The following is a 23333-nucleotide window of genomic DNA, read 5'->3' as shown; positions in this document are numbered from 1 at the left end:
TAACAACCGTTATATTGTGCTCAAATGTGAAGTCTGTCGTAATAAATAATGCATTGACCAAAATGCATAAATGTAATTGCTTTTCAGCAGGGACTATTTTTTAGTTAACTGTTACCGAACTTTAGTGTGACGATGTCTGTCTCGTGGTACTATTTTCAAAGGATTCAATTTGAAAAAAAAAGCTTTCCATCGGAAAATATCTTCCACAGTTGCCGTTATTTCGTTTACCAGGACCATTCCCGTTCAGATGTTGTTCCCTGATTTTCGGAATAGAACTAAGGCCGGACTGGTTTGAGCGGTTTGGGCGGTTGCTTTCTTCGAATGGGACTTTTTCTGTTGGACTTATATTAAGTCTTTGCTTTGTTCTTTCCTTGAGCACACGGTCAGTTGACTGAATGCATTCTTGTCCTGGGCAAACATATATTTAACAAGAGCTGTCCGTAAGACAGCGCGCTTGACTTTTCTCAGTGCTTGACTCTGAATTAGAGCTTTGCCAGTAAAAAAAGTCCAAGTTAAAAAGGGACATAACTCTGTCAAAATTATAATCAGAGTTATGGGAATTGTGTCTCCTGGTGTAGACTTTAATAGTAAATAACTATTTAGAGTCTCAAGTCAAAAGCTTTAATAGTAACAGAAATATTTGACTTTTAACAAAAAATTCTAAGTTAAAAAGGGGCATAATTCTGTCAAAATTTAAATCAGAGTTATGGAGATTGTGTCTCCTGGTGTAGACTGTGATGGTAAATAAGCATTTTAAGTTTCAAGTCAAAAGCTTTGATAGTAACAGAGATATTTGACTTTATCGAAATCTTTAACCAAAAATACTAAGTTAAAAAGGGGCATAATTCTGTCAAAATTATAATCAGAGTTATGGGAATTGTGTCTCCTGGTGTAGACTGTGACTGTAAACAACTATTTTGAGTTTCAAATAAAAAGCTTTAATAGTAACAGAGATATTTGACTTTATCAATTATTTTTTTTTAAATTCTAAGTTAAAAAGGGGCATAATTCTGTCAAAATTCAAACCAGAGTTATAGGGATTGTTTCTCCTGGTGTAGACTTTGATGATAAATAAGTATTTTAAGTTTCAAGTCAATAGCTTTGATAGTAACAGAGATATTTGACTTTATCAAAAACTTTAACCAAAATTTCTAAGTTAAAAAGGGGCATAATTCTGTCAAAATTCAAAATAGAGTTATGGGGATTGTTTCTCCTGGTGTAGACTTTGATAGTAAATAACTATTTTAAGTTTCAAGTCAATAGCTTTGATAGTAACAGAGATATTTGACTTTATCAAAAACTTTAATTAACGCCGACGCCGGGGCGAGTGCAATAGCTCTACTTTTTCTTCGAAAAGTCAAGCTAAAAACTATAATTGTAGTCGTTATGTATACCCGCCGTTATTAAGCTTAATGTCAGTAATGGAATATATCTATATTATTGAGAGTTGTATGCGGTAGCAGTAGGAGTTATGTCCATTTTAGGTTTTAATTTTATGCGGATATCTATATTTTACCATCAATATTTTAACTTTTGTTTATGTACAACGCCACTGAATATGTCATTGTATAGAAATTGGCTTTTTATCAAATAAACTACTTTCAGTTTCAATTTCGTAATTGTCTTTTCTGAGAGACCCCATCTACTGTATATCTTTTTTGTAAGTATTTGACTAATCCGATGTGAACATAATCTATCAGAAAAGACCATGACGGCTTTTCAAAACTGAAATTGCTTCTCTTCTTGGAATGGATAAAAGTAAGCTACAAAGTGAAATGTATTTATGACTTTATTTGGCATCTGCTCAAGTTGTGCAGTAGCAATATTTCACATACGTGGACGATGATGACTGTTCAATACTTTTGTTAAATATGTTTATTGCATGGTTCACAGAGAAGTTACAAACTAAAACATTATAGTAATTTTATATCTATAGCGGGATGACGTTATATAGCACTGTGTTACAATATTTACATAACTATACATGTATACAAAAGTAACATCTTACATATCTCGTGTATCTGTTTCTGATACTGTCCATATTAGGGAAGTCTGTCAAGCCTAGAACTGTTTTCAGTTATAATGCAGCCGAGAGGAAACTATTTCATTTTGAGCCTTGTTTTCAGTTTGTTTAGCTTATATTTTTCATCATTTACTGCAGTCCAGTCAATCACATAAACATTTGAGTCATACTCCAGCTGTTGCGGAAGTACAATTTCAGCATCTAGTCTTATTATTATTAAATCTTTCCTTTGACGATCCAGTGATCTCATCAGCGGAAGGATGCATGCTTGAAACTCTAATTCATTGCAGTTGTGATCTTCAACATAATCCTTTGAGAGAATTATTATAAATTTAGCACTACTTTCAGTTGCGTTTACGATGATGCGATAATTTGAAACACCGGCAGCATAGGATAAATCTCTGTCAGGAAAGCAAACTTTTAAACTACAGTTCTTTTCCAAATATGGCAATATTTTATCTTTTGCGAATTCATAGTCTACTACAGAGTAAGACATAAATATGTCAAATCCGAAATTAAGGTTGGATTGCAAAACAGAAATCGGTTGAAAAAGATGAACATAATGTTCTAAAGTGTTTGTCTCATATGAAATATAATAAACGTATAATACAAATAGCAAAATTGGTAGTACTGTAATAAACATCAGGGTTATTAGAAACATTAAATTTTCAACAAGCCTGACTGGCTGTTCGTATGCTTGACTCATAAAATACAAGAGCTGTCCATGAAGAACATGTTCAGGTAGGGAATTTAAACCCGACCCTTCTGGATAGACATACAAAGTCAAAGGATGATCAAAAATATCCCATTCAATTTCGTTGCTGGTTGTGTTAAAAAAATCTCTCATAATAGAAACTTTGTGTATGCCATATAACTGACTACATGCACAGGAATACACAAACAAATATTTACGCCGATTTTTATACCCTTGTATTTCTAAAGGATTCTGTCTGGTCCTTGTATGGAAATACTTGTTAATATAATCCCAGATGGAGCAAGATGGCACGTCCACGCAAATTTCGTCGATTTCAACATTATTTACAGTGTAGGTAAATGAAATGTCTGTATTTAAGATGGTTTCGAAATCAAATACTGAAAGAACTGCGTATCTTCCAACAGGAATTTCACATAAGAATGTTTGCTTTTCAGGTTTGCGCAAATGGAATTCGGTTAAAGAAATTTCATTTAGAAAATCACCGGGGCTTGTTTCATAGTAATAACACATTGATAAACTCCGTAATTTGAATCTCGTAAGTATGAAATTGTTAGATCAGATGTTTGTTCATCAGCAGCACTAGCCCATGTTGATACCCGGTATGTTTTTGACGTGGAATCTATTGTTTCACCATTAAAAGTCCATTTTATTTGTGGGTTGATTCTCTTTTCTTTATAACCTAAAGGAAAACTACAACTTAATTCGACATCTTCTCCAGTGTACTGAGAAATCACGGTAAAATGTTTTCCATTTTCTATCAGATGGTGCGGATGACTTGCTCGATTTATGCATGATGATGCGTATTCTACCAGCGGCCTATATGTTGGTGTATTTTGTTCGAAAGCGTTTTCAAAGAACAGATGAAATGCAAAGAAAAACACAACACCACAAAGAAGCAGTTTCACAAGTCGTTTGATTATTTCAGACAATCCAGTTTTACGTTTAATGTTGTTCAATTTTATGACTATATATTTACAGAGGAAAACAGCCTCTGACATCACAGCAATTGAGAACACCACATTGACATATGGTAATATAACTTGATAATTTACATTCAAAACATCGGCGGATTTTATACACTTCCATATACACAGGTTATCAAGACCAATGTATAAAACATGCAAAGGAATTGTGCAAAAGAAATAGAGTCCGAACAACCAAACATACAAACTCATCACAAACATTGCTTTATCATTTTGTGCAAATTTATTGCTACTTGACAAACTGCTTTCTGATAAATGATTTGCCAAGTCGTATTCAACCTGTAATTTTATTGTATCGATACACTTAATGATATTTTCTAATTCATCATTGGATATATACGTTTCTTTTAAAGCTCTTGCGAACATATCTACACCTTCATTGGTGAAAAGCACACAACAAAGATAGTTGGCTCTTAGAATTTTTATCACTTTGTAGATTGTTGTTTTCCACATAAAGCGAGGTAAATCTTTCCGAAGCTGTTTAAGTACAAGCTTTCTTACGGTTGATTGTTTTGTGAATTTCCTGACGAGATCAATGTACTCTTGTAAAACTTCAATGTGTTTAAACGATATGTATGTGATATTGTTTAAATAAATGCACAAAAACGCCAGCATTAGGCTCAGTTGATACGTTATAAAGAAATAAACTAGTGTGAAGCTGGAAAAAAAGGTGTTATGTATCATGTTTGCACAGATCGAGGTATCATTTTTAATCCTTGACTGAAATGTTTTAGGTATTATCCAAACAAACGCCACGCAGTACCAATAGAATATGTGTGAAACTGGTTTCCAAAGTAGGTATGTTATATATATAAGGGAAAATAAAAGTAACAATAGCACTTCTCTTGAAAGCAAATGACTTCCTGTAAATGTATATATTCGTGTTGGCTGTTTCACCTTTCGATCATATAAATAAGTATAAGAGTAATACACGAACCATACATTCAGCGAAATTAACACAAGTAACCCACTTTTGTTTTCCTCAAAATCTTTCACAATAAAGTCATACAGAAAAACGCCTGAGAAGGCAATGAAAAATAAGAAAACAAATATTTGCCAAAACAAAAATTGTAAAGATTTCAACTTGAAAATTATTAAAATAGTTTGCGCTAGGACGAATGTAACATTTAATACTATTTTGAAAAGCTTAAAAGTTGCATCAAATTCTATTTCAGTTCCATTTGCAAATATTACACAACAGAGAAACAAAAATATTTCCATTCGTACAAACAAGTAAAACGATGCACAACTGAAATATGCCATGATATCCAAATTGAATGAATTTAAACTCTTCAGAATAATTGATATGATTAAACATTAAATACACCGAAAGACTGTTTACTTCACACTGAGGGAAGTCTACATTTTTACATTCATGGTATTTTATTTCATAGAGGCGATAACTAGTTATATTATTAATCTAAATCATTATTAAATGATTACATTGAACATATGCAATTTAATTTAGCCTAGTCTATTGATTTTCAACGGAGTGGTTTAGAAGATCAGGTTTAATGTTTGATATGTGTTATTTATTTAAAGAAGGTGGCCTGTTGAATAGAAAAGAATGTATCGTAGAACTTCCTTAAAACTTATTGCTTTTCCTATCTATGTATCTTTCATTACTGTCTAACCTTTACAGGGATATAGCGTCAAGCTACAAAGATTATTGGTAAAAAAATTAAAAGAAAATCGGGCCAAATAAAAGGAAAATGAAGGTGTGTTAGAGATTAAAGGATAAAAACAGGGGTGAAAAGAAATGTTATGATGAAGTACGTTCAATGTTGCTAACAGCAGTATTGACCTGCTCAAGGATTTGAAGAAAGGGAAAGTCAGGTTTAAGATTATTCCATAGCACTATAGTCCTTGGGAACTAAGAGTATTTGCATAGATTAACCTGTAAGTCAGTGGATGATAATTGCGTGTTTGCCTTGTTAGAGGGATGAGACAATCTTCGATGGGAATTGTAGCCAGTTGATTTTCGATTTTTTGTCGAGCCCGCTTGCAGTTACACGCGATGTTGCATCTACAACGGTAACTTAAACTTCCTAACCGTTGTGTCATTTTCTGTAAATGCGAAAAAGCTATGTCTTATAGACAATATCGTGACACATTGAGTATAACCCTCAGGTGCCGGTAGCTGACCTCCGCATTCATCATTGGATGCCGATGGCCGTGTCACATCCTCTATGATTCCCTTCGGATATAGCTCCTCTTGGAGCTGTATTTGGAGCACATATTCGTAAATAGCTCCTGCAGAGCTATATTCTCCTTATATAGTTCCCTTATTAATATTGGAGCTTTACACGGAATACCTGAAGCTCTGTTTCGCATATAGCTCCTCGGTCTCTGTATGCAACATAGACCACGTAGTTGCTAATTCATTTGTTGTCTGAAAAGCAACTTTAAATACAGAATAGTCTGGATCCGCACTCTACGTTCAGTAAGTGTGTGTGAAGTTGGCTCTGAGAATGACTATCGACATTCACATCTATATAGTGAAAAGCAAATGCTGAGATGCAGTGCCAAGCTCGGCCATCGGTGTCCACTTTTATGTAGCTGAGCAAAAAATACAGAGCTGGAATAAATGAATCACGAGCTAGAATGCGGAGCTTGGCTATTGGCATTTGATTTGATTTGGAAACCTAGGTGTCATGCTCAGTGTGTCACGACATTGTCTCAAAGGCATTTCTTTCGCATTTACAGGGAAGGTATAAAGGCTTCCACACATACCAAACTAGAACTCTGTCGGTAGGATACAGAGGTCCCCACTTTGACGCTTTTTAACAAACAGAAGCATTGATATTTGCATGAAATTTGTGTTAAATCTGGTGACTACAGTTTTTACCGACGAGTTTATGTCACAATATTTCATATATGATGTCAAAAATCTAATGTAAGGGTCCTAACTTAATTACTATTTTGCTAATCAATACTTCTGTACAGTACTGGGACTTTGGGACAATTACTTTATTTCGTCAAGGGCTATTGGTCCGATACAAAAATCGTCACACACGCCTAATTAACACTTGTTTCAAATTTGGTGACTCTAGCACACAGTTCAGAAAATAAATACCTGAAATAGTATCATAACTTAAGTATTTGGATTAAATCAAGGTCCACATCTGCCAGACCAGATACAAAGGTTAAAACCAAGGTGCAGTATAAACAAAACCACGTTAGCTGATTCTTTATATGGGTATATTCCGATCTTTTGAAACACATATAGCTTTTATTATACAATGAAATATCTGGTGTTACAGACCAACAAGATTTTATGACATTTTAACCATCTATAAATTGTGTTAAAGTCTGATTTTAAAAGGAAAAATATCTATCATATAGAGGCAATTGATTTGATGTTGTCAGAACGAGCAGCTTTATATTCATCCCTGCTTTTTTTTCGACTCAACCCGCCCCCCCCCCCCACCCCCTCAAAACCCGATCCTTTTACCTAACCCTTTTGAAGCAATCCGTCAACAATATTTTTCCGTTATAGCATCTTTTTGCTGTAGACCTACTTTGCGGTACAAGGGTCTATAGCTGTGTTTGGGATATATGTGCATCCGGGAAATCTACACTTACCTTTTATCTTTGGTCAGGATTGTCACTGTCAAGGCTTAGGATACTTTCTAAGATGTGTAGCACATATGGGAAAATTAGACCCATCGTGAAAATCAACACATGAACCGATAATAAGTTTGGCCATGTAAATCGGCTGTCGGGACTGTTCGGTAGTTTTCGGTCTATTCCGTTATTTTAGGTCGTTGTCTAACAGAAACCCCTTCTTCGGCAATATACAGTTACATTAATACTTTTAATCACATGGATTAAAGGAATATTGTCAAGTCTAATTTACAGTGATTGCAAAGATAAATTAGAACATAAATTGGAACTAATCGGAACCTAAATGTTATTTTGTGGATTAATCAGAGGACATTTATAGCGCTATAGTTCTCAAGAAACACACAAAAATGACACGGAATAACCACTTTGCAATAATAATTTCTACTATCTTACAATCAGATAGAAGCTCGCTTTTATAATACTTTGTTTGATGATCATGATTATGAAATAAAGGTTTCTGAATAGTTGTGTGTGTAATCAAATAACTATACATTTATTGTTATGCCGTGAGCCATGTCCAACTATAGCTTAGAATCTGATGCCAGCTTGAAGATCGAAATTCAACTTGCCTAATTTTGATCCCAAGCTATCCCTGAAGATAGAAAAACGTCTTATATCAAAATAGCGTTTAATTTCGGGCCAGTTCAATGTATTTCGACATTGTATTGAATTAACAGCTTGTTCAAAGATTGATACTGGTTTTATTTAAAGTCAAATATCGAGCAAGCAATTAGTGTCGAGCCAGCTCCAGAATTGCACTTCAAATTTTGAAAAGCAGAATTTCAATGTAATACTGAAACTGCGATCTGCTCAAGATCATAATCCTAAGATTAAAAATCTTGCCAGATCGGATATATCAAAATTCAAATTTAAAAAAAATCTAAATAGAACATTCCTGGTATCATATTTCAAGCCTGTTGGAATTTTTTAATTAATCGAATTTAAAGCTAGGATTGAATGTGAAACTAACATTTGAAACAGCTGAAATTCGATCTTGCATCAATTTATTTGCGAGTTCGCTCGAATCTAGCACTACATGTCGAACAAGCCCGAAAATCAAAGTCAAAATTTCAATCTGAATATCGAGCATTCGGTGCTTTCTTTTGATTTTAATTTCCATTTCCGAAGGGTTTTCTTTTCGAAATTTAATGTCAGCAAAATTCAACATCATCCTTTCGAAAATTTGAATTTCAATCTTCTACTTCTAACTTGCCCAAAATATGCCGCCTCAAATTCCAACGTTTTGAAACTATTAAGTTTTTTCTTCTTCTTGCGCGCTCGAAATTTAATTCATGCGCAAAATCAGTTCCTTATAATTTCCATTTTCTACAGACTCGAAGTTCAATGCTGACTCGAATAAAACACTGAACATTTCAGTTTCGAGCTTCGAGCAAGATCCAAATTCGAAGCGAATTCGAAATTCTTCTTTTTGAAGTTTTGAATTTCGATCCTAAAGCTGTTTAAAATTGACTATTGGCTGTAAACAAAATCATATTTTGGAGCGTGCAGTAATTTCTAAATCCTTACATGTGTGCAGTTAAGCGGATGATAAGTCTTTACCGTTAAAGAACTACGTAAGCCTTGACGGAAATATACGAGACTGTTCGAGTCTTTCCGATAACGAAAGAAAACTATACTCATCTTCCAATGGCATAAAAAAGACCATTTTCTTCTTCACCTGGAAAACTGAAGTTAATATGAAACAATAGCTAAATGAATATAGATTACTAAGCCTTTTGCAATCGTCTTCAAGCGCAAATAAGAATCTATTTATTCATTGTCAAACGGAAGAAAAATCAGCAAATTATCAATATTTTACTATGTATCTAATTGTAGATAAAAGTACATGCAAAAAAGACCATTTTTAAAACCATTTTAAAAATAAAATATTTATAAGAAAGACAATGCATTAAATATTATCACATCGTTTACAATGCTAAAATACCTATGATACTTTTTCCGTAAATTTAAATAAATTAAAGGACTCCTTCTTTACGTTATATAAAATATTTTCACTCGTGCGAAACATCGATGGGTCTAATTCTCCCAAATAAAGTTTAAATAGTTTTTCTCTCATTTTTGGTTGCGGGTTTATCCCGCTACCAAAGTTAAATGTATTTCTGACAATCAAGTAGCATCTTTATTTGATTCCAAATCACATCCAAAGGATGTTCATGTGCTACACAAAGTAGTCCCATTCATGAACAATGCCGATGAATTATTAATGATCAAGCAGTTCTTAGTCATCCTCTGTCCATTCACACTGGCCATTTAGATTATATAAGATCTGTCAATGATAAGGTATTCCAGCCCATGGTTACATCACTGACTTCCAGCTGTCAATTAAGGTAAGTTCATGTAAGGTCAGGCAGAGTATATCTTAGATATGAGGCACATTATTATTTGTTTCTTATACATGTATATTTACAGATTGGCATTTAAAATGAAAAATAAATCTAGCAAAACCCGCAACCACCAGACATCTCAAGGCTTTGATTTTACATGGACTTTCGCCGCTACAGATATATCTGAAGTTTAAGGCGAATGTTTTAATAAAATCTATATGAAGATCCTTTGGAAGCATAGAATGCAACCAAGCAAAATAATAGCGGATACAGCTTGACTGAGTCTGTTCATGAGAGGTAATGGAAAATGCAACACCCCTCACGCCCCTAGCACCAGCTTTTAAAAAGCGTAACCCTAGAACATAGATATTGAATGTACTCCATGGTCCCAAGGAACCAGAAAATATAACAACACCGAAATCCAAGTACAGGGAGAGTTTTTTACGGCCGCCACACGGCACTTAATTAAAGATTGTTGTTGTGATAGTTAATCCTTTGGAATGCATGCAAACAATATGATAGCAGACTCGGTTTGATTGCTCGAGTCTGTTCATAAGAGGTAGTGGAAAATTCAACACCCCTCACGCCCCCTAGCACCGGTTTAAGCGGAACTCTATTACATAGGTATTGAATGTACTCCATGAGCCCAAATGAATGCTCCAATCTTCGTTTGCAACAAAATAGAAGACTTGAGTCATAATATACCTGAAAAGTTGTCCTTACTCCAAGACAATTTTCTACAGTTTTGTCTAGATCGAGTTGCCGATCCGTACTTATAGACACTTCCTAATGACAAAAAATATAGTATCTTCCCAGCAGTTACTATAAAAATACCACATTTTATACTGATTACCGGACCTTTACACAACCTTTGTTCCAGTTGTCCAGATATTAAGTAACCGAACCCTAGTCCTAATAATAGGACGTTTCAGGACAGCGTGATGCCTTTTGAGAGGGAAGACAACTAAATAATATCAGCTTATAAAATAAGTCATCCCGATAAGCCAAATGAGTAAGGTTAACCGAACCCATGTCACTACCTTCGCGAAAATCACCTTATTTTTTCACTTTAGGCCCAGCTGATCCGTACCCTAGATATGTTTTGTCAGTTAACGTAGAGGAATACGTATTGTCTCATTCAGTAAATTTGTAATTTCACCTTTATACCTAAATCAGCGTGTAATACGGTATCTTGCAAAAGTATGATCTACTTCTACTTCTATGCTATGTACTGCCAAGGGCTTTCCCATCGCAGGCATATCACTTGAAACATTAAGACAATGTATATTAGAGACTTCGTGGCATTGGTTTAATTTTACTGATACTGTAATTGTTTTATATGCGATAACAGCAGGCGTTAGTTTTCATAAAATAATCAAATAAATCTGAGCAGAAAATCTATTGGCAGTCTGATACCTATAGACGATAACGATATTTTCATTCATTTCGTCTATATTTTATACACATTCTTCAAACGTTTCACTTCCTGAAAATCTGGCATTAACATTTCTGTCAAAATATGATCTAAAGGAGACAACCATTGCGGTAGTTAAATTATAAATGAATTGTTCTATTTCAGATGTAAATGTTTCAGCCAGTCAAGGTTATGCCAACTAGAAATTAGTCTTTGATTGATTGTTTAATTATTATGTTGAGGGTGTGACCTCGGATGATCAAGTTGACAAGTACGAAGTAGGCCTAGCTAGTAGAAAATATTCAGTGCAACAGATCCAGATATACTACAGTAATTTGGTTCTATTCCACTTCCATAAGATGTAGTCAAAATAATTCAACGTTCAGATTATTTTATATTTTTGATGGGGCAAACTTACATCAGTGGCTAGAGAACCGGAATCGGTTCCCTAGACAGCGAACTTATTCGTCCGGAATCGGTACTCTAAGCAAAATACCGTGCATAGGCTAGGGAACCGGAATTTTATTTCTATGCATAATGCTGCCGAAATCCACATGTTTTCTTGGTAAGTGTCATACATATTATTATCTTAATTAATTTTACCATACCCTTGCATTTATCTGCGTTTACTGTCTCCAAATACCGTGTCTGCCATATTGGAATGATATAAACTAGTACAAACTACTTTGCTGTTGTTTTTTTTAATGTTATTTGCTTTAAACATGTACTATGTTTAAATGGTTTAAATATGAAATAATATAGCGTCAATACATGTTTATAGATGTACAAACAAATTTAATTCCCATTAAAACTTCCTGCGGATTCTTTAATCACTTAAAATACTGGTTTGTAACACCTCGGCATTTCACGTTCAAAGATACGTGATCAGTACAAATTAACAGAAATTACTTAATTTGTTTATATTGTTTCTTTTATTTTATTATACCTTTTAAGTTTAAATTTCAAGTTTATTTCGGCTTGCTCCAATGCCGACGATTTCCGCATTCCTTCTTACTAGTTTATTTTATCATTCCAATATGGCGGACAGTCTGCGGCGAGTACACTTTCTGAGACACAGTAAACACAAATAAATGAAAGGACATGGCTTGCTGAAATGGTAAAATTAATCAAGATAATAACATGCATGATACTTACCAAAAGAAACAAAGTGAATTTCGGCGGCTTTATGCATAGAAATAATGCACGGTACTTTGGCTAGAGAACCGGTTCCGGACGAATAAGTTCGTTGTCTAGGGAACCGATTCCGGTTCTCTAGCCACTGCCAAACTTCAAATGAACAACCAAAATAAATTAGGATAAATCATGATAGTACACTGTCATGTAAAGTTATGGGTTTTATCACTTGTGCATATTGGTGTGTAGACACGGTAAACATTAATCGTGTACAGTACATAAGTAGGTTAGTCCAACTAATTTGACACTATCCTAGGAAATATTTAATAATATATCTCATCGGTGATTTGTCGCTGAATAAATCACTGTTTGGAGTTCAGATGCGAAGGAATTATATCACGAGGGCGCAGCCCAAGTGATATAATGCTACGCATCTGAACGACAAACAGTGATTTATTCAAGAGCAAATCACTAAATGAGATATATTATTTCGATTCTAACACTGTATCAAGGACTTTAAAGTACACCCTTGTCGGCATGCATTAAATATTTGCCCGTTTTCAATCGGGTTCTTTTCCAGCGCACCGCTTGACGCTATGACGTAATAGTTGTGATGTCAGAACAGTGAATTGTTGTTTAATAATTCACTGTTTCCAGCCTTCTTTGTTTAATAGGAAAATGAATCGGATCGTGTTAGAATTATAATTTTTTCATATGAGCAATATATCTGTCCCCTGCTCTTCCTAGCTTCTAAGGGGACACCCTTCCCAGTTACAAATTAGGTGTTCATATGATGGACTCGAGCTATGTCGGCCGGGCCTTGGGGCCCTGGTACCGCCACGGAAGCCAAATTGGTCGTGTCCTGATGGACCTGAAAAGTGACTGGGTATACTTCTTCACAGTTCTAACTTTTGACTATCTGCACCAAATCTTGACCGGGACTCAAACTTCTAGCTTTCACTATTTACAGTTTTCTCACACTTTCTCTTTCCTTGCGCACCGTCAAAGAAATGTCAAGTCTGACAGTTTGGCGTAATGATGTAGATGTAGCTTACATAAATGACCTCCCACAAAATATCAGTTCCAGAGTCCGTCTGTTTGCAGATGACACGGCGATATATCTAACATTGTCATCTGCAGACCAATCTGTCACTCTCGAAAATGACCTAAAACTTCTAGAAAAGAGTGAGTTGGAGTGGGATATGGAGTTCAACCCCTCCAAGTGTCAAGTGATCGATCCACGCCACTAGAAGGAAACATCCTATCCCTACCCAGTATTACCTACATGGAGCCCAGCTTGAATCGGTCAGCTCAGCTAAATACCTAGGCGTGCATATCTCAAATGACCTATCATGGGACAATCACATAAATAGGTCAACCAAAAATGCTAACCATACCCTAGGGTTCTTATGAAGAAACATTAAGGTCAAATCGCAACCCATTAAGACCATTGCTTACCAGATTCTAGTCCGACCCCAGCTTGAATATGCCTCCGAGGTATGGTCGCCCCACACCCAAACCCAGATAGACCAAATTGAAAGCGTCCAAAGGAGAGACGCCTGTTGGATCAAGACTGACTACGGCCGTACTTCTAGTGTAACAAATATGCTACACTCCCTAAACCTTCGTCGACTGGATTTAAGACGTATAGATTCTAGGTTATCACTCTTCTATAATATTCATCATGATCTGGTTGCTATCCCAATCGTAGATTACCTTACCCCAATGACCCGATGTCTACATGCCAATATGCACAAGCGATAAAACCAGTAACTTTACATGACTGTGTACTGTTATTTATCTTCCATTATTTTGGTCCTTTGAAGGTTTGACATTTAAATTGCCGGTCACAAATATAAAGCAATCAGAACGTCAAATTATTTTGACCAATACATCTATAGGTTTAAACCACCAGAACATGCTGATAAAAGATAAACAAATGTATCATACCCTTTGATTTAAACCCATTTTAATGATTTATGCTTGGAATTCAGCAGAAAACATAAACATTAATAAATTGATAAAAACAAGCTACCATATGAGAAGGCACATGCACACATTTATGTTGTTAATTAACAGTAATTTGATCAGCATGGAACAGTTTAATTGTTTTATTTTCATTTACCCAACACATTCCAGCAGAAAGACTGAAAGAGTGAAATCTTCCCTGTTATATCTCATAATGAACACAGAATGTGCAGAAAACAAATACCGCAATTTTTCTGTCTCAGTTATTCGCTCAGTATTATGTACAAAGGATTTGTCACAGCACCATTTTGTCTAAATCCATTTGTGACACTGATTCCTTGTGATTTATTTGATGTTCCTCGGTTATAATCTACGTTTCAAAAAATAATGTAATTTATTGAATGAATGCTTGTATCTGTGAACCATTTTAATTCAAGGTTTAGGTGAATAATGATTAAATTCTTATTGGATACTTTTATTTGCAAGAAAAAATATTCACAATACAAAATGTACATAAATTTGTATTTAGAGAAAGGAGGTCCATACTCTAAGACCATCCCGAACAGGCTTTAAATGCAATGACTGACTGTATAAAATCCATTTGGGTATCAGTCATGGTGAAATCATTGAAGATTCAGGTCTGATAAAACCACTTAATAAGAAATATACATGCTTACAGGTTAATCACTGTATGGCTTGTAACTTAAGTTATGGAATCATGGTGTCCTTCCATCTTTCTTATGGAATAGCATTGTCTATCCATGTATCACCAAATTTTGTTTTTGGGGCTGTTGGTCACAAATTATAATAACTGCTGCTGACTTGGCACCATTAGAGGAGGGTCTGGAACTATTGTTTTTGGGGACAATAGGTCAAGGCAAATGTGATGACTGAAAGTGGTTTCCAGACTTAGTCATAAATGTTAAAAACTTTACAATGACTAAGTGCAACAAGAGGAAGATCCCTATAGATTTTTTGGTAAGTAGCTCAAAAGTCAAGATTACAGGGACCTGACTTAATTTCTGTTCTCAGGCTTTTAAGTAACCAAGTAAAGCTTTCAAACTTTACATGATGACTAAGTGCCACTTGAGGAGAATCTAAATTGTTGATATCAATAGTTATCTTAGCTGAAAGGTCAAGATCAGAGGGATAAAGACCTGGACATTTTTTAATTTTTTGCACTAGTTAAGCTGAGCTGCACTGCATGATCTAACAACGGACAAACCGATAATAAATTATTTTTGTACCTTCCCCCCATATCAACAAAGTGTTGTAAGAGGGTATACTTTTTTCAGCAGGTTGTCCGTCCGTCTGTCTGCCCATAGACACAATCATTCCTATCAAACAAGTCCTCAGTAACAACAGTAGTTGTGCATGGTACATGTTAGGTTCTTTCAGAAAAAAAATTGCAGAGTTACAGGACTTTGTTTTTTTGTTGATATACTGTATACTGGTTGGGAACCATTTTCCGGACACATTTTCATATTTCGGCTCCATTATTCCTTAAAAAAATATTTGACATAAATGAAGCCCACACTGCACAAACTTCAGTTCCTTCCACATCCGATGTTGTAATCAGCATCGCGTTGTGACGTAAAATATTGGTTCCATGGGGCCTCAAATGGGGTCACTAAAATAAGTTTTTTTTCCCGTCAGGTAAACCAGTTTTCGGACAAATATTTTGACGGTGTTTTGTTGTTAATTTGATATCAAAATAAGTAATTAAACTATTTCTACACATTTCTTTATCATTCATCTCTTCAAAATTGCACATGAAACATAACCCTACGTTCAATAGCAGCTACGAAAGCAAACCTAGGTTGACTATAAAAAACTCGAATTTTGTCTTATACGAATTCTTGATAATTCCAATAGATATAGAATAAAATTAGTGCAAGAATCGACAGCCCTGCATCTTACGTTTCTTTTAGCGTGAAATTAAAAGTAAAACATGTTATCAGCAGACAATCATTATGTAGTTTGATTATTTCTTCCCCACTAGATACCTCGGCATGTGTGAACTACTGCGCATGCGCAATGCTATCTTCATGCCCCGTTAAGACAGAAAGTTTTTTTGTAAACGCAGGTGAGTTATCATCAAAAACCCAAACATTATACAGCCTTATGAAATAGTGGTTTGTTGTAGACATGAAGAACAAACATCTAAATGATCTGGATGAAACAGTTACATGAATAACAACGAAATAAAGCGGATATTACATGTGTCCGGAAACTGGTCCTGGCCGGAAAACGGTTCCCAACCAGTACATACAGTCTGCATATGCAGTCTTGTGTGCACCTAATCTCCCGAACCCTTGCACACAATTTAATAAAACTTCACACAAGTGATCAGTACCAACCTTAGTTGTGCATGGTGCATGTTACGTTCTTTTAGATAAATATTCTGCAGAGATATGCTACTTCGTTTTTGTTACTATGCTATATATTCATAGAGTCTGCATAATTTTATGCAATCTTGTGTATACCTAATTTCCCAAATCATTGCACATATACTTCACACAAGTGATCAGTACCAACCTTACTTGTGCATGGTGCATGTTACGTTCTTTCTAAAAAAGTTCTGCAGAGTTATGGGACTTTGTTTTTGTTGATTCCTCTTGCAGTGAGCTCGGCTTAGTTGTCACTTTTGGCTCTTTGGTGTATGTGCGTGCATCCGTCCGTGCGTCTCTGATTTTGTCCAGACCATAACTTTGACATGTATGGACCAATCTTGTTTATATTTGGCGTGAATATTAACCTCATTGAGAAGGAGTGTCGTGCGCAAACCCCATGTTCCTACCATAATCGGCCGAATATAGGTCGCACTCGTGTATAGGACGCAGCGAAAAAATATTAGCAGAATTCTGGAAAATGCTTATACCCACTTATCACTTATCCGAATTTATGTTTGTCTGAAATTCGCTATAGTTTCTACGAACTAGCCGGTTTTTGTAAATCATTGTTGATATTTTTGCATGTTGTGCAAGTATTTAAATTGAAAAGCATAAACTCTGCTTAAGAACTAAACTGCCGCATCCTCTCATCACTCAATGAATATTGACGCCAGTGAAAGTGAAAGTACACTTTGGCACATGGCGGTAAAATGACATAATTTTAAGACTGGTTTGCAAATTGTTTTGACATTATGGATCAGCGACTATGATCATATTGGATCAGTCTAAAATCTTGCATGCACATGTTTGCAATTGCCTCCGGGTATGATTAAATGGTTAATTGTTTGCAGATTGTGACAGTAGGTGTAAGATACGTAATGCCTCAGGCGTGAATTTCTCTATGAACAAGAGGATTCTAGACAACTATTAAAATTATGTTTGAAGGCTAGATTATCGATTTCCGGGCTACCTGATTTGGAGTCTCAAGTGTTTTAGTGCAAAATGTGTGAAAACACGCTGGGAAAGTATTACACAGGTCTTGTTAAAAACTTAATGATCATGCAGTTACAGAAATTTGTTGTAAAATATATTTTAATGAAGCATTTATTTATCTTAAGATTTTAAGAGAGCTGTAAATTTTACATTTTATACAAAAGTAATTTAAGACGCCGGGTCCCGATACCGGCTATTAGCTATGCCCGAGTCATTGGTATTTACTCCCCTTGAATTCTCTTCAATATAAATTTAGGTATGCGGTGTCAACAAAGATCGATTTTCTTAATTTTTGAGTCGGGGGAAATGTTTGGTCTTTTTCTAGCCCCATACATAGGACGCATCGATTCTTTAAGACCAGAATTACGGTTAAAAAATGTACGTCTTATATTCATAGGATGACAGTATCTCAAAGGTCAAGGTCACAGTTGGAGGTCAAAGGTCAAATTGAAGAATGAGTTTGTCCTGAGCATTTCTTCTTACTGAATTGTGGGATTTTGATGTTACTTGGCCTGAATGTTCACCATTATAAGATGGAGTGTTATGCGCAAGAACCAGGTCCCTAGGTCTAAGGTCAAGGTCACACTTAAGGTCAAAGGTCAGATACAAGAATGATTTTTGTGTGGACTTAGATACTTTTTTTTAAGGTTTACTTTCCTTTGTTTGTTACTATAAATAACTTATATTGTAACCTTTTGCAATTTTTTTTAATTGGTATAAATGTTTGCCACAGTGAGCCAGAGTGTCTTGTGCAACACCCAGTTCTTTTGACAGCTGGGGGGCTTGACATGTTGCCTGTGGGCATCTAGTTTCCTACCATACAGTCCACATAATTAAGCAATCTTGTGTGCGTCAAATTATTGCAATGTGCTGTGTCAGTGTGTGTGGGGTACATTCATCACCTTCAGTGATAGCTCTAGTTTTTAAGATGAATGCATCAAATAAAAATTTGAAGTTATATTTTGTAATTTTAGGTAAGAGATGTCTAACATAATTCCAATGGTGTCATCATCCCCTCCACCAATGGATGAGGGTGGAGGGTTTGAATGGGATGATGATGATGATGATTTTGGAACATTCACATCAGCAAGTGACAACAGTTTTGCTCAGTCAGCAGGTAGGCACAAAACAATGTACCCTTTATAGTGCTCCCTGAAAAAATTCAGGAGGGGGGCTCATACAGCTGCTGCCCTGTCCTTCAGTCTGTCCGGCCATCCCAAAATCTTTGTCCAGATAAACGCTCCCCCTTCCACTAAGATCAAAACAAATTAACATTGTGATTCTGGTAACTCGACCAACTATTTCTTTTGCCCCGGCCCTAAATTATTTTATGGCATTTGCTCAAACAATGGCATAATTTAAGCTCCACTTACTTCAGATTGTCATGAGAAATTTTCGCGAGAAACGTAAGCGATTATGCTTTGATACTTCAGTTTTGTAAACAAATTTTTGATAAGCTCTGCAGTAGGAATTTACATTTAATACATTAACTAATACATTCTTTTTGAACTTTTCAAAAAGTAATTTACCTTTAATAATTCCATTAAAATCCACATAATTTTCACTTGCATTTAAAAAAAAATTACAAAATATTACCAGAACATATCAGTGAGTCACTTTTTGTGGTGCAAATACATGTAACTTACTGAAATTCACACAGATTTTTAGCTCGACTATTCATAGAATAGTAGAGCTATTGGACTCGCCCATGCGTCGGCATCCGCGTCCCAATTTGGTTAAGTTTTTGTATGTAAGCTGGTATCTTAGCAACCACTTGTGGGAATGGATTGAAACTTCACACACTTATTCACTGTGATAAACTGACTTACATGTACATTGCACAGGTTCCATAACTCTATTTTGCGTTTTTACAAAATTATGCCCCTTTTTTGACTTAGAAATTTTTGGTTAAGGTTTTGTATGTAAGCTGGTATCTCAGTAACCACTTGTGGGAATGGATTGAAACTTCACACACTTATTTACTGTGATAAACTGACTTACACTGCACAGGTTCCATAACTCTATTTTGCTTTTTTACAAAATTATGCCCCTTTTTCGACTTAGAAATTTTTGGTTAAGGTTTTGTATGTAAGCTGGTATCTCAGTACTCACTAATGGGAATGGATTGAAACTTCACACACTTGTTCACTGTCATGATTTGACATTGCAGTGCAAAGGGTCAATAACTCAACTTCGCATTTTACAAAATTATGTCCCTTTTTCGACTTAGGAGTTTTTGGTTAAATTCTTATATGAAAGCTGGTATCTCAGTACCCACTAATGGGAATAGATTGAAACTTCACACACTTGTCCAATGTCATGAGCTGATAAGCACTATGCAGGTTCCATAACCCTATTTTGCATTTTTACTAAATTATGCCCCTTTTTCGACTTTCGTATTCATTCAATCGACAAGGCTGTTGAATAGTTGAGCGTTGCTGTCCTCCGACAGCTCTTGTTGACATTGCTGTTGCAGAAGTTTAAAGAAGAAAGAGGTAAAATTGTAAAAAGCAGGGAAAACACTTCAGCTTCAGCTTGCTAATACCTACTGTACTTACACTTCCTATATATAAATAATTGTTATATTCTTTATATTTAGAAACACCTAGTAATGAGGACACTAGGTCCCATGACCATTTCAACTCGGGACCACACAAAAACGACATGGGAGGATTTGCAGACTTTGGGTCATTCTCAAGTAAGGAAATGCCAGATTCAGTGAATAAAACTGTACCAAATGATCATAGACCAGAATCAATTAGCATTTCTCAAAAAACATCTGAACATAAAGAAACTAATTTTGTTAATGCAGAAAGTAATAATAATCACACTGTAAATGGTCCATTGGTAGATTCAGGTGTGTACAGTTCAAACGTGTCACCTATACAATATACTGAACATTCAGGATCACAAAACAACTTAGAAAGCACTGTTAATGGTAGTATTGCAGCTAAAACTGAGTCACTACATGAATCATCATGTAACTTGGATAATTCAGAAAACACTGCAGATGAAACAGAAAGATCATGTGCAGAAACTAACACTGATACAGGGAGTTCAGTTCCATGTAAGGAAGGTTCATCAGCAACTCAGGAAAATGTCAATGTAATTGTCAATTCAGACTCAAATGGAGAACATGAATTACAAGGCGATTCTGTTAAGTGCATTCCACCGAAAGTCATTCCTGACGATGACCATATGCATATATCAGGTAGTGCAGTGACTGAGGAAGAAATGAGAGAAGGTGAGAAGGATATTAGTGCTAATGTTGTGATATCAAATTGTGATGATTCATGTAGTCAGGATTCAGACACAAAGTCATTTAATGATGTAAATTCCCATTCAGTCTCAAATGTTGTTCATCAGGAATCTGGTCATGGTCTTGGTCGAAATATAAGTCAGACAGATCTCACTGCAGATTCTTGTAATGCTGGAGTAAGAAATGAAGGCGAGTTTGAAGCTGAAAATAGTTCTCACTTTGGAGATACAAATTTTGCAAACCAGGTTGAAAACAATGTTGAAGATACAAAAAGTTCAGTAAATAGAACTGAATGCAAGTGTGAAAATGACAGTGGTGTAATTGCTGATGGTTCTAATTTAGTGGACCAAGAAAGTAATATTCAAGAAGATTTAAAATGCAGTGCTGTGAATTCTGAAGAACAAAAAGATTCTGTTAAAGAAGAGTCAGTTAGTAGCATTGAAATAAGCACTCCCGTTAAAAGTGTAGAATCAGAAACTAAAAGTGACAAGTCAGAAAATTTAAACATAAGTAATCAGTTCAGCCAAGAGGAGATCAAATTTGTTCATGGCCAGGACGAAAATGACAAAAACACAGAAAACGCAGCACATTCATTTGACCATGATTCTGAAAATGCTAGTGTTGAAGATGGGATTAACAACAATGAAAGTGCAGTAGAAGTCACTTCCAATGTTGCCAGTGATATTGTTGCAGTTTTAGAGTCCGAAAACCATGATGAAAATAGGACTTACCAAAAGGAAAATGATAACATGTGTATTTTGGAAGATAATTCAAAACCTGAAGATAATGTTAAACAATTAGATAATGTTGAAGAGGACATGGAACCCTCTGAGGCCCATTTAAAAGGAGATAATATGCCTGTCAGTGATAATTGTAATGAGAGTTTGGATGACAATGATGGTTTTAGTGATTTCAGTGAATCAGTCAACAAAAGAGTAAAAGATGGATCTAATTCTGAAAGTACTGAAAACAGTAATGATGGCTTTGGTGATTTCAGTACAACACCAGTTCATACAGAAGAAGAATTTAACTCAAGTTCTGATAAGAAACAAGACGTAAATAGCTCATTTAATGATGGAGATGATGAAGATGATTTTGGAGACTTTAATGCAAGTTTTGATGTCAAGCCAGATTCCAGTATCTCTGCAGTGGCTGATGACAAGGATGACTTTGGAGATTTTAATGCAAGTTTTACTGAAAAGGAAGATGACAAAGAACTTCCATCAGGTGATGGCTTTGGTGATTTCAGTGCAACTTTTGATAGTGTACCCACTGCTAGTGAACAGACCAGTGATTGGGCAGCATTTTCCGAGCCCCAGACAGTGATCAAGGATGACATTGATGATGCTGATGATTGGGCAGGCTTTGAAGATGAGGAATCTAGTGCCCCGCCTCAGTTTGAAACAGTCACTTCTACCAGCAAGATGGAGGAGATTGAGAAAGCTTCTCCAGACCTAGGGAATATGGTAAATTTTCAAACTATCTCACCAGTTTAAATGGATGTATTAGGATAAAAGCGTCTTGAATAACAATTTAACAATGCATTCATTTAGATGTTATGAAAATTGTCAAAACTAAAATTTAAATGCATATTTGCTTAAAATGTTCATATAAGCCATTTAAAAAATTCAAAAAGGTCAATGGGGCATATTGTTTCCAATCCACAAAACTTTCATGGAAATACATTAATAGAAGTTTTTTGTAAAGCTTGCCTCTACCTACACTCCTCTTGCTATATTGTAGTATTTTGTGTGTTAAACATGAACCGTTATGTCAAATGAATACTGTTCAAACTAAACTTATAGTTTAAGATGATCTGAAAATTGATTTAGATATCAAATTAGATTGATGATTTTACATGTTTTTTGCTGTGTTTCAGACAAAACATGAGAAACTATTGTATGCAGTGACCAGATGTTTCCCAGCTTTTGTCTCTGACTTGGAAGTGTGTGATCTCAACCTGGCCGAATTGAATGATTTGCAGATGGATAGGTAATGATGCTTTTATAGTAAAACATTTTTGAAGAAAAAAAGTCACCAGTTTTAAATTGTTTAAGTCAACAAAGATGCAGGGCAACAGCTAACTGATTTCATTGTACAGAGTTTTTGTGATTCTTTATGTTGTAACACAATAAATATAAAAGATTAATACAGGAACAACACATACAACATTGGGGGTATGTTTAGGCTAATATTTATTAATGTACCTGTTTCAATCCAACAGGACATTCATAAGGATCTTTATATTGTGTAAGTATTAAGACAAGTAGGATTGTTAAGCAAAATTATATTTGTTTTTTGGGGGTTTTATGCCCCCGAAGGGAGGCATATTAGTTTTCAACTGTCTGTCTGTTCGTTAGTTCGTTCGTCCGTCACAACGTTAACTTTTTGCATGAAGGCACTTTACTCGCGAACCACTGCACCCAGGACCTTCAAACTTCACATGCTGATAGTACTTATTGAGTACACGACCCCTACT

The 23333-nt window shown here is 35.4% G+C and overlaps 1 protein-coding gene across 6 annotated transcripts in view; it reads left to right on the top strand.

Moving 5' to 3' along the window:
• The first annotated feature begins 11155 nt into the window (after positions 1–11155).
• Positions 11156–23333, top strand: part of LOC123544019 (uncharacterized protein DDB_G0290685-like) — a 35934-nt gene continuing 23756 nt past the window's right edge. For all 6 annotated transcript variants that reach the window (XR_006685057.2, XR_006685054.2, XM_045330083.2 and 3 more), the window contains exons 1-4: positions 11156–11238; positions 18570–18712; positions 20195–22320; positions 22734–22846. Coding sequence is in view for 4 of the 6 variants with exons in the window: in XM_045330083.2 (XP_045186018.2) it covers positions 18577–18712; positions 20195–22320; positions 22734–22846 (2375 nt within the window). In the remaining 2 variants the exon portion in view is untranslated. The remainder of the gene's footprint in view (positions 11239–18569; positions 18713–20194; positions 22321–22733; positions 22847–23333) is intronic.

This window comes from Mercenaria mercenaria, chromosome 1, assembly GCF_021730395.1.
Source record: "Mercenaria mercenaria strain notata chromosome 1, MADL_Memer_1, whole genome shotgun sequence".
NCBI lineage: Eukaryota > Metazoa > Mollusca > Bivalvia > Venerida > Veneridae > Mercenaria > Mercenaria mercenaria.
The sequence above is the reverse complement of the archived record's forward strand: the minus strand, read 5'-3'. Positions and strand labels throughout refer to the sequence as shown.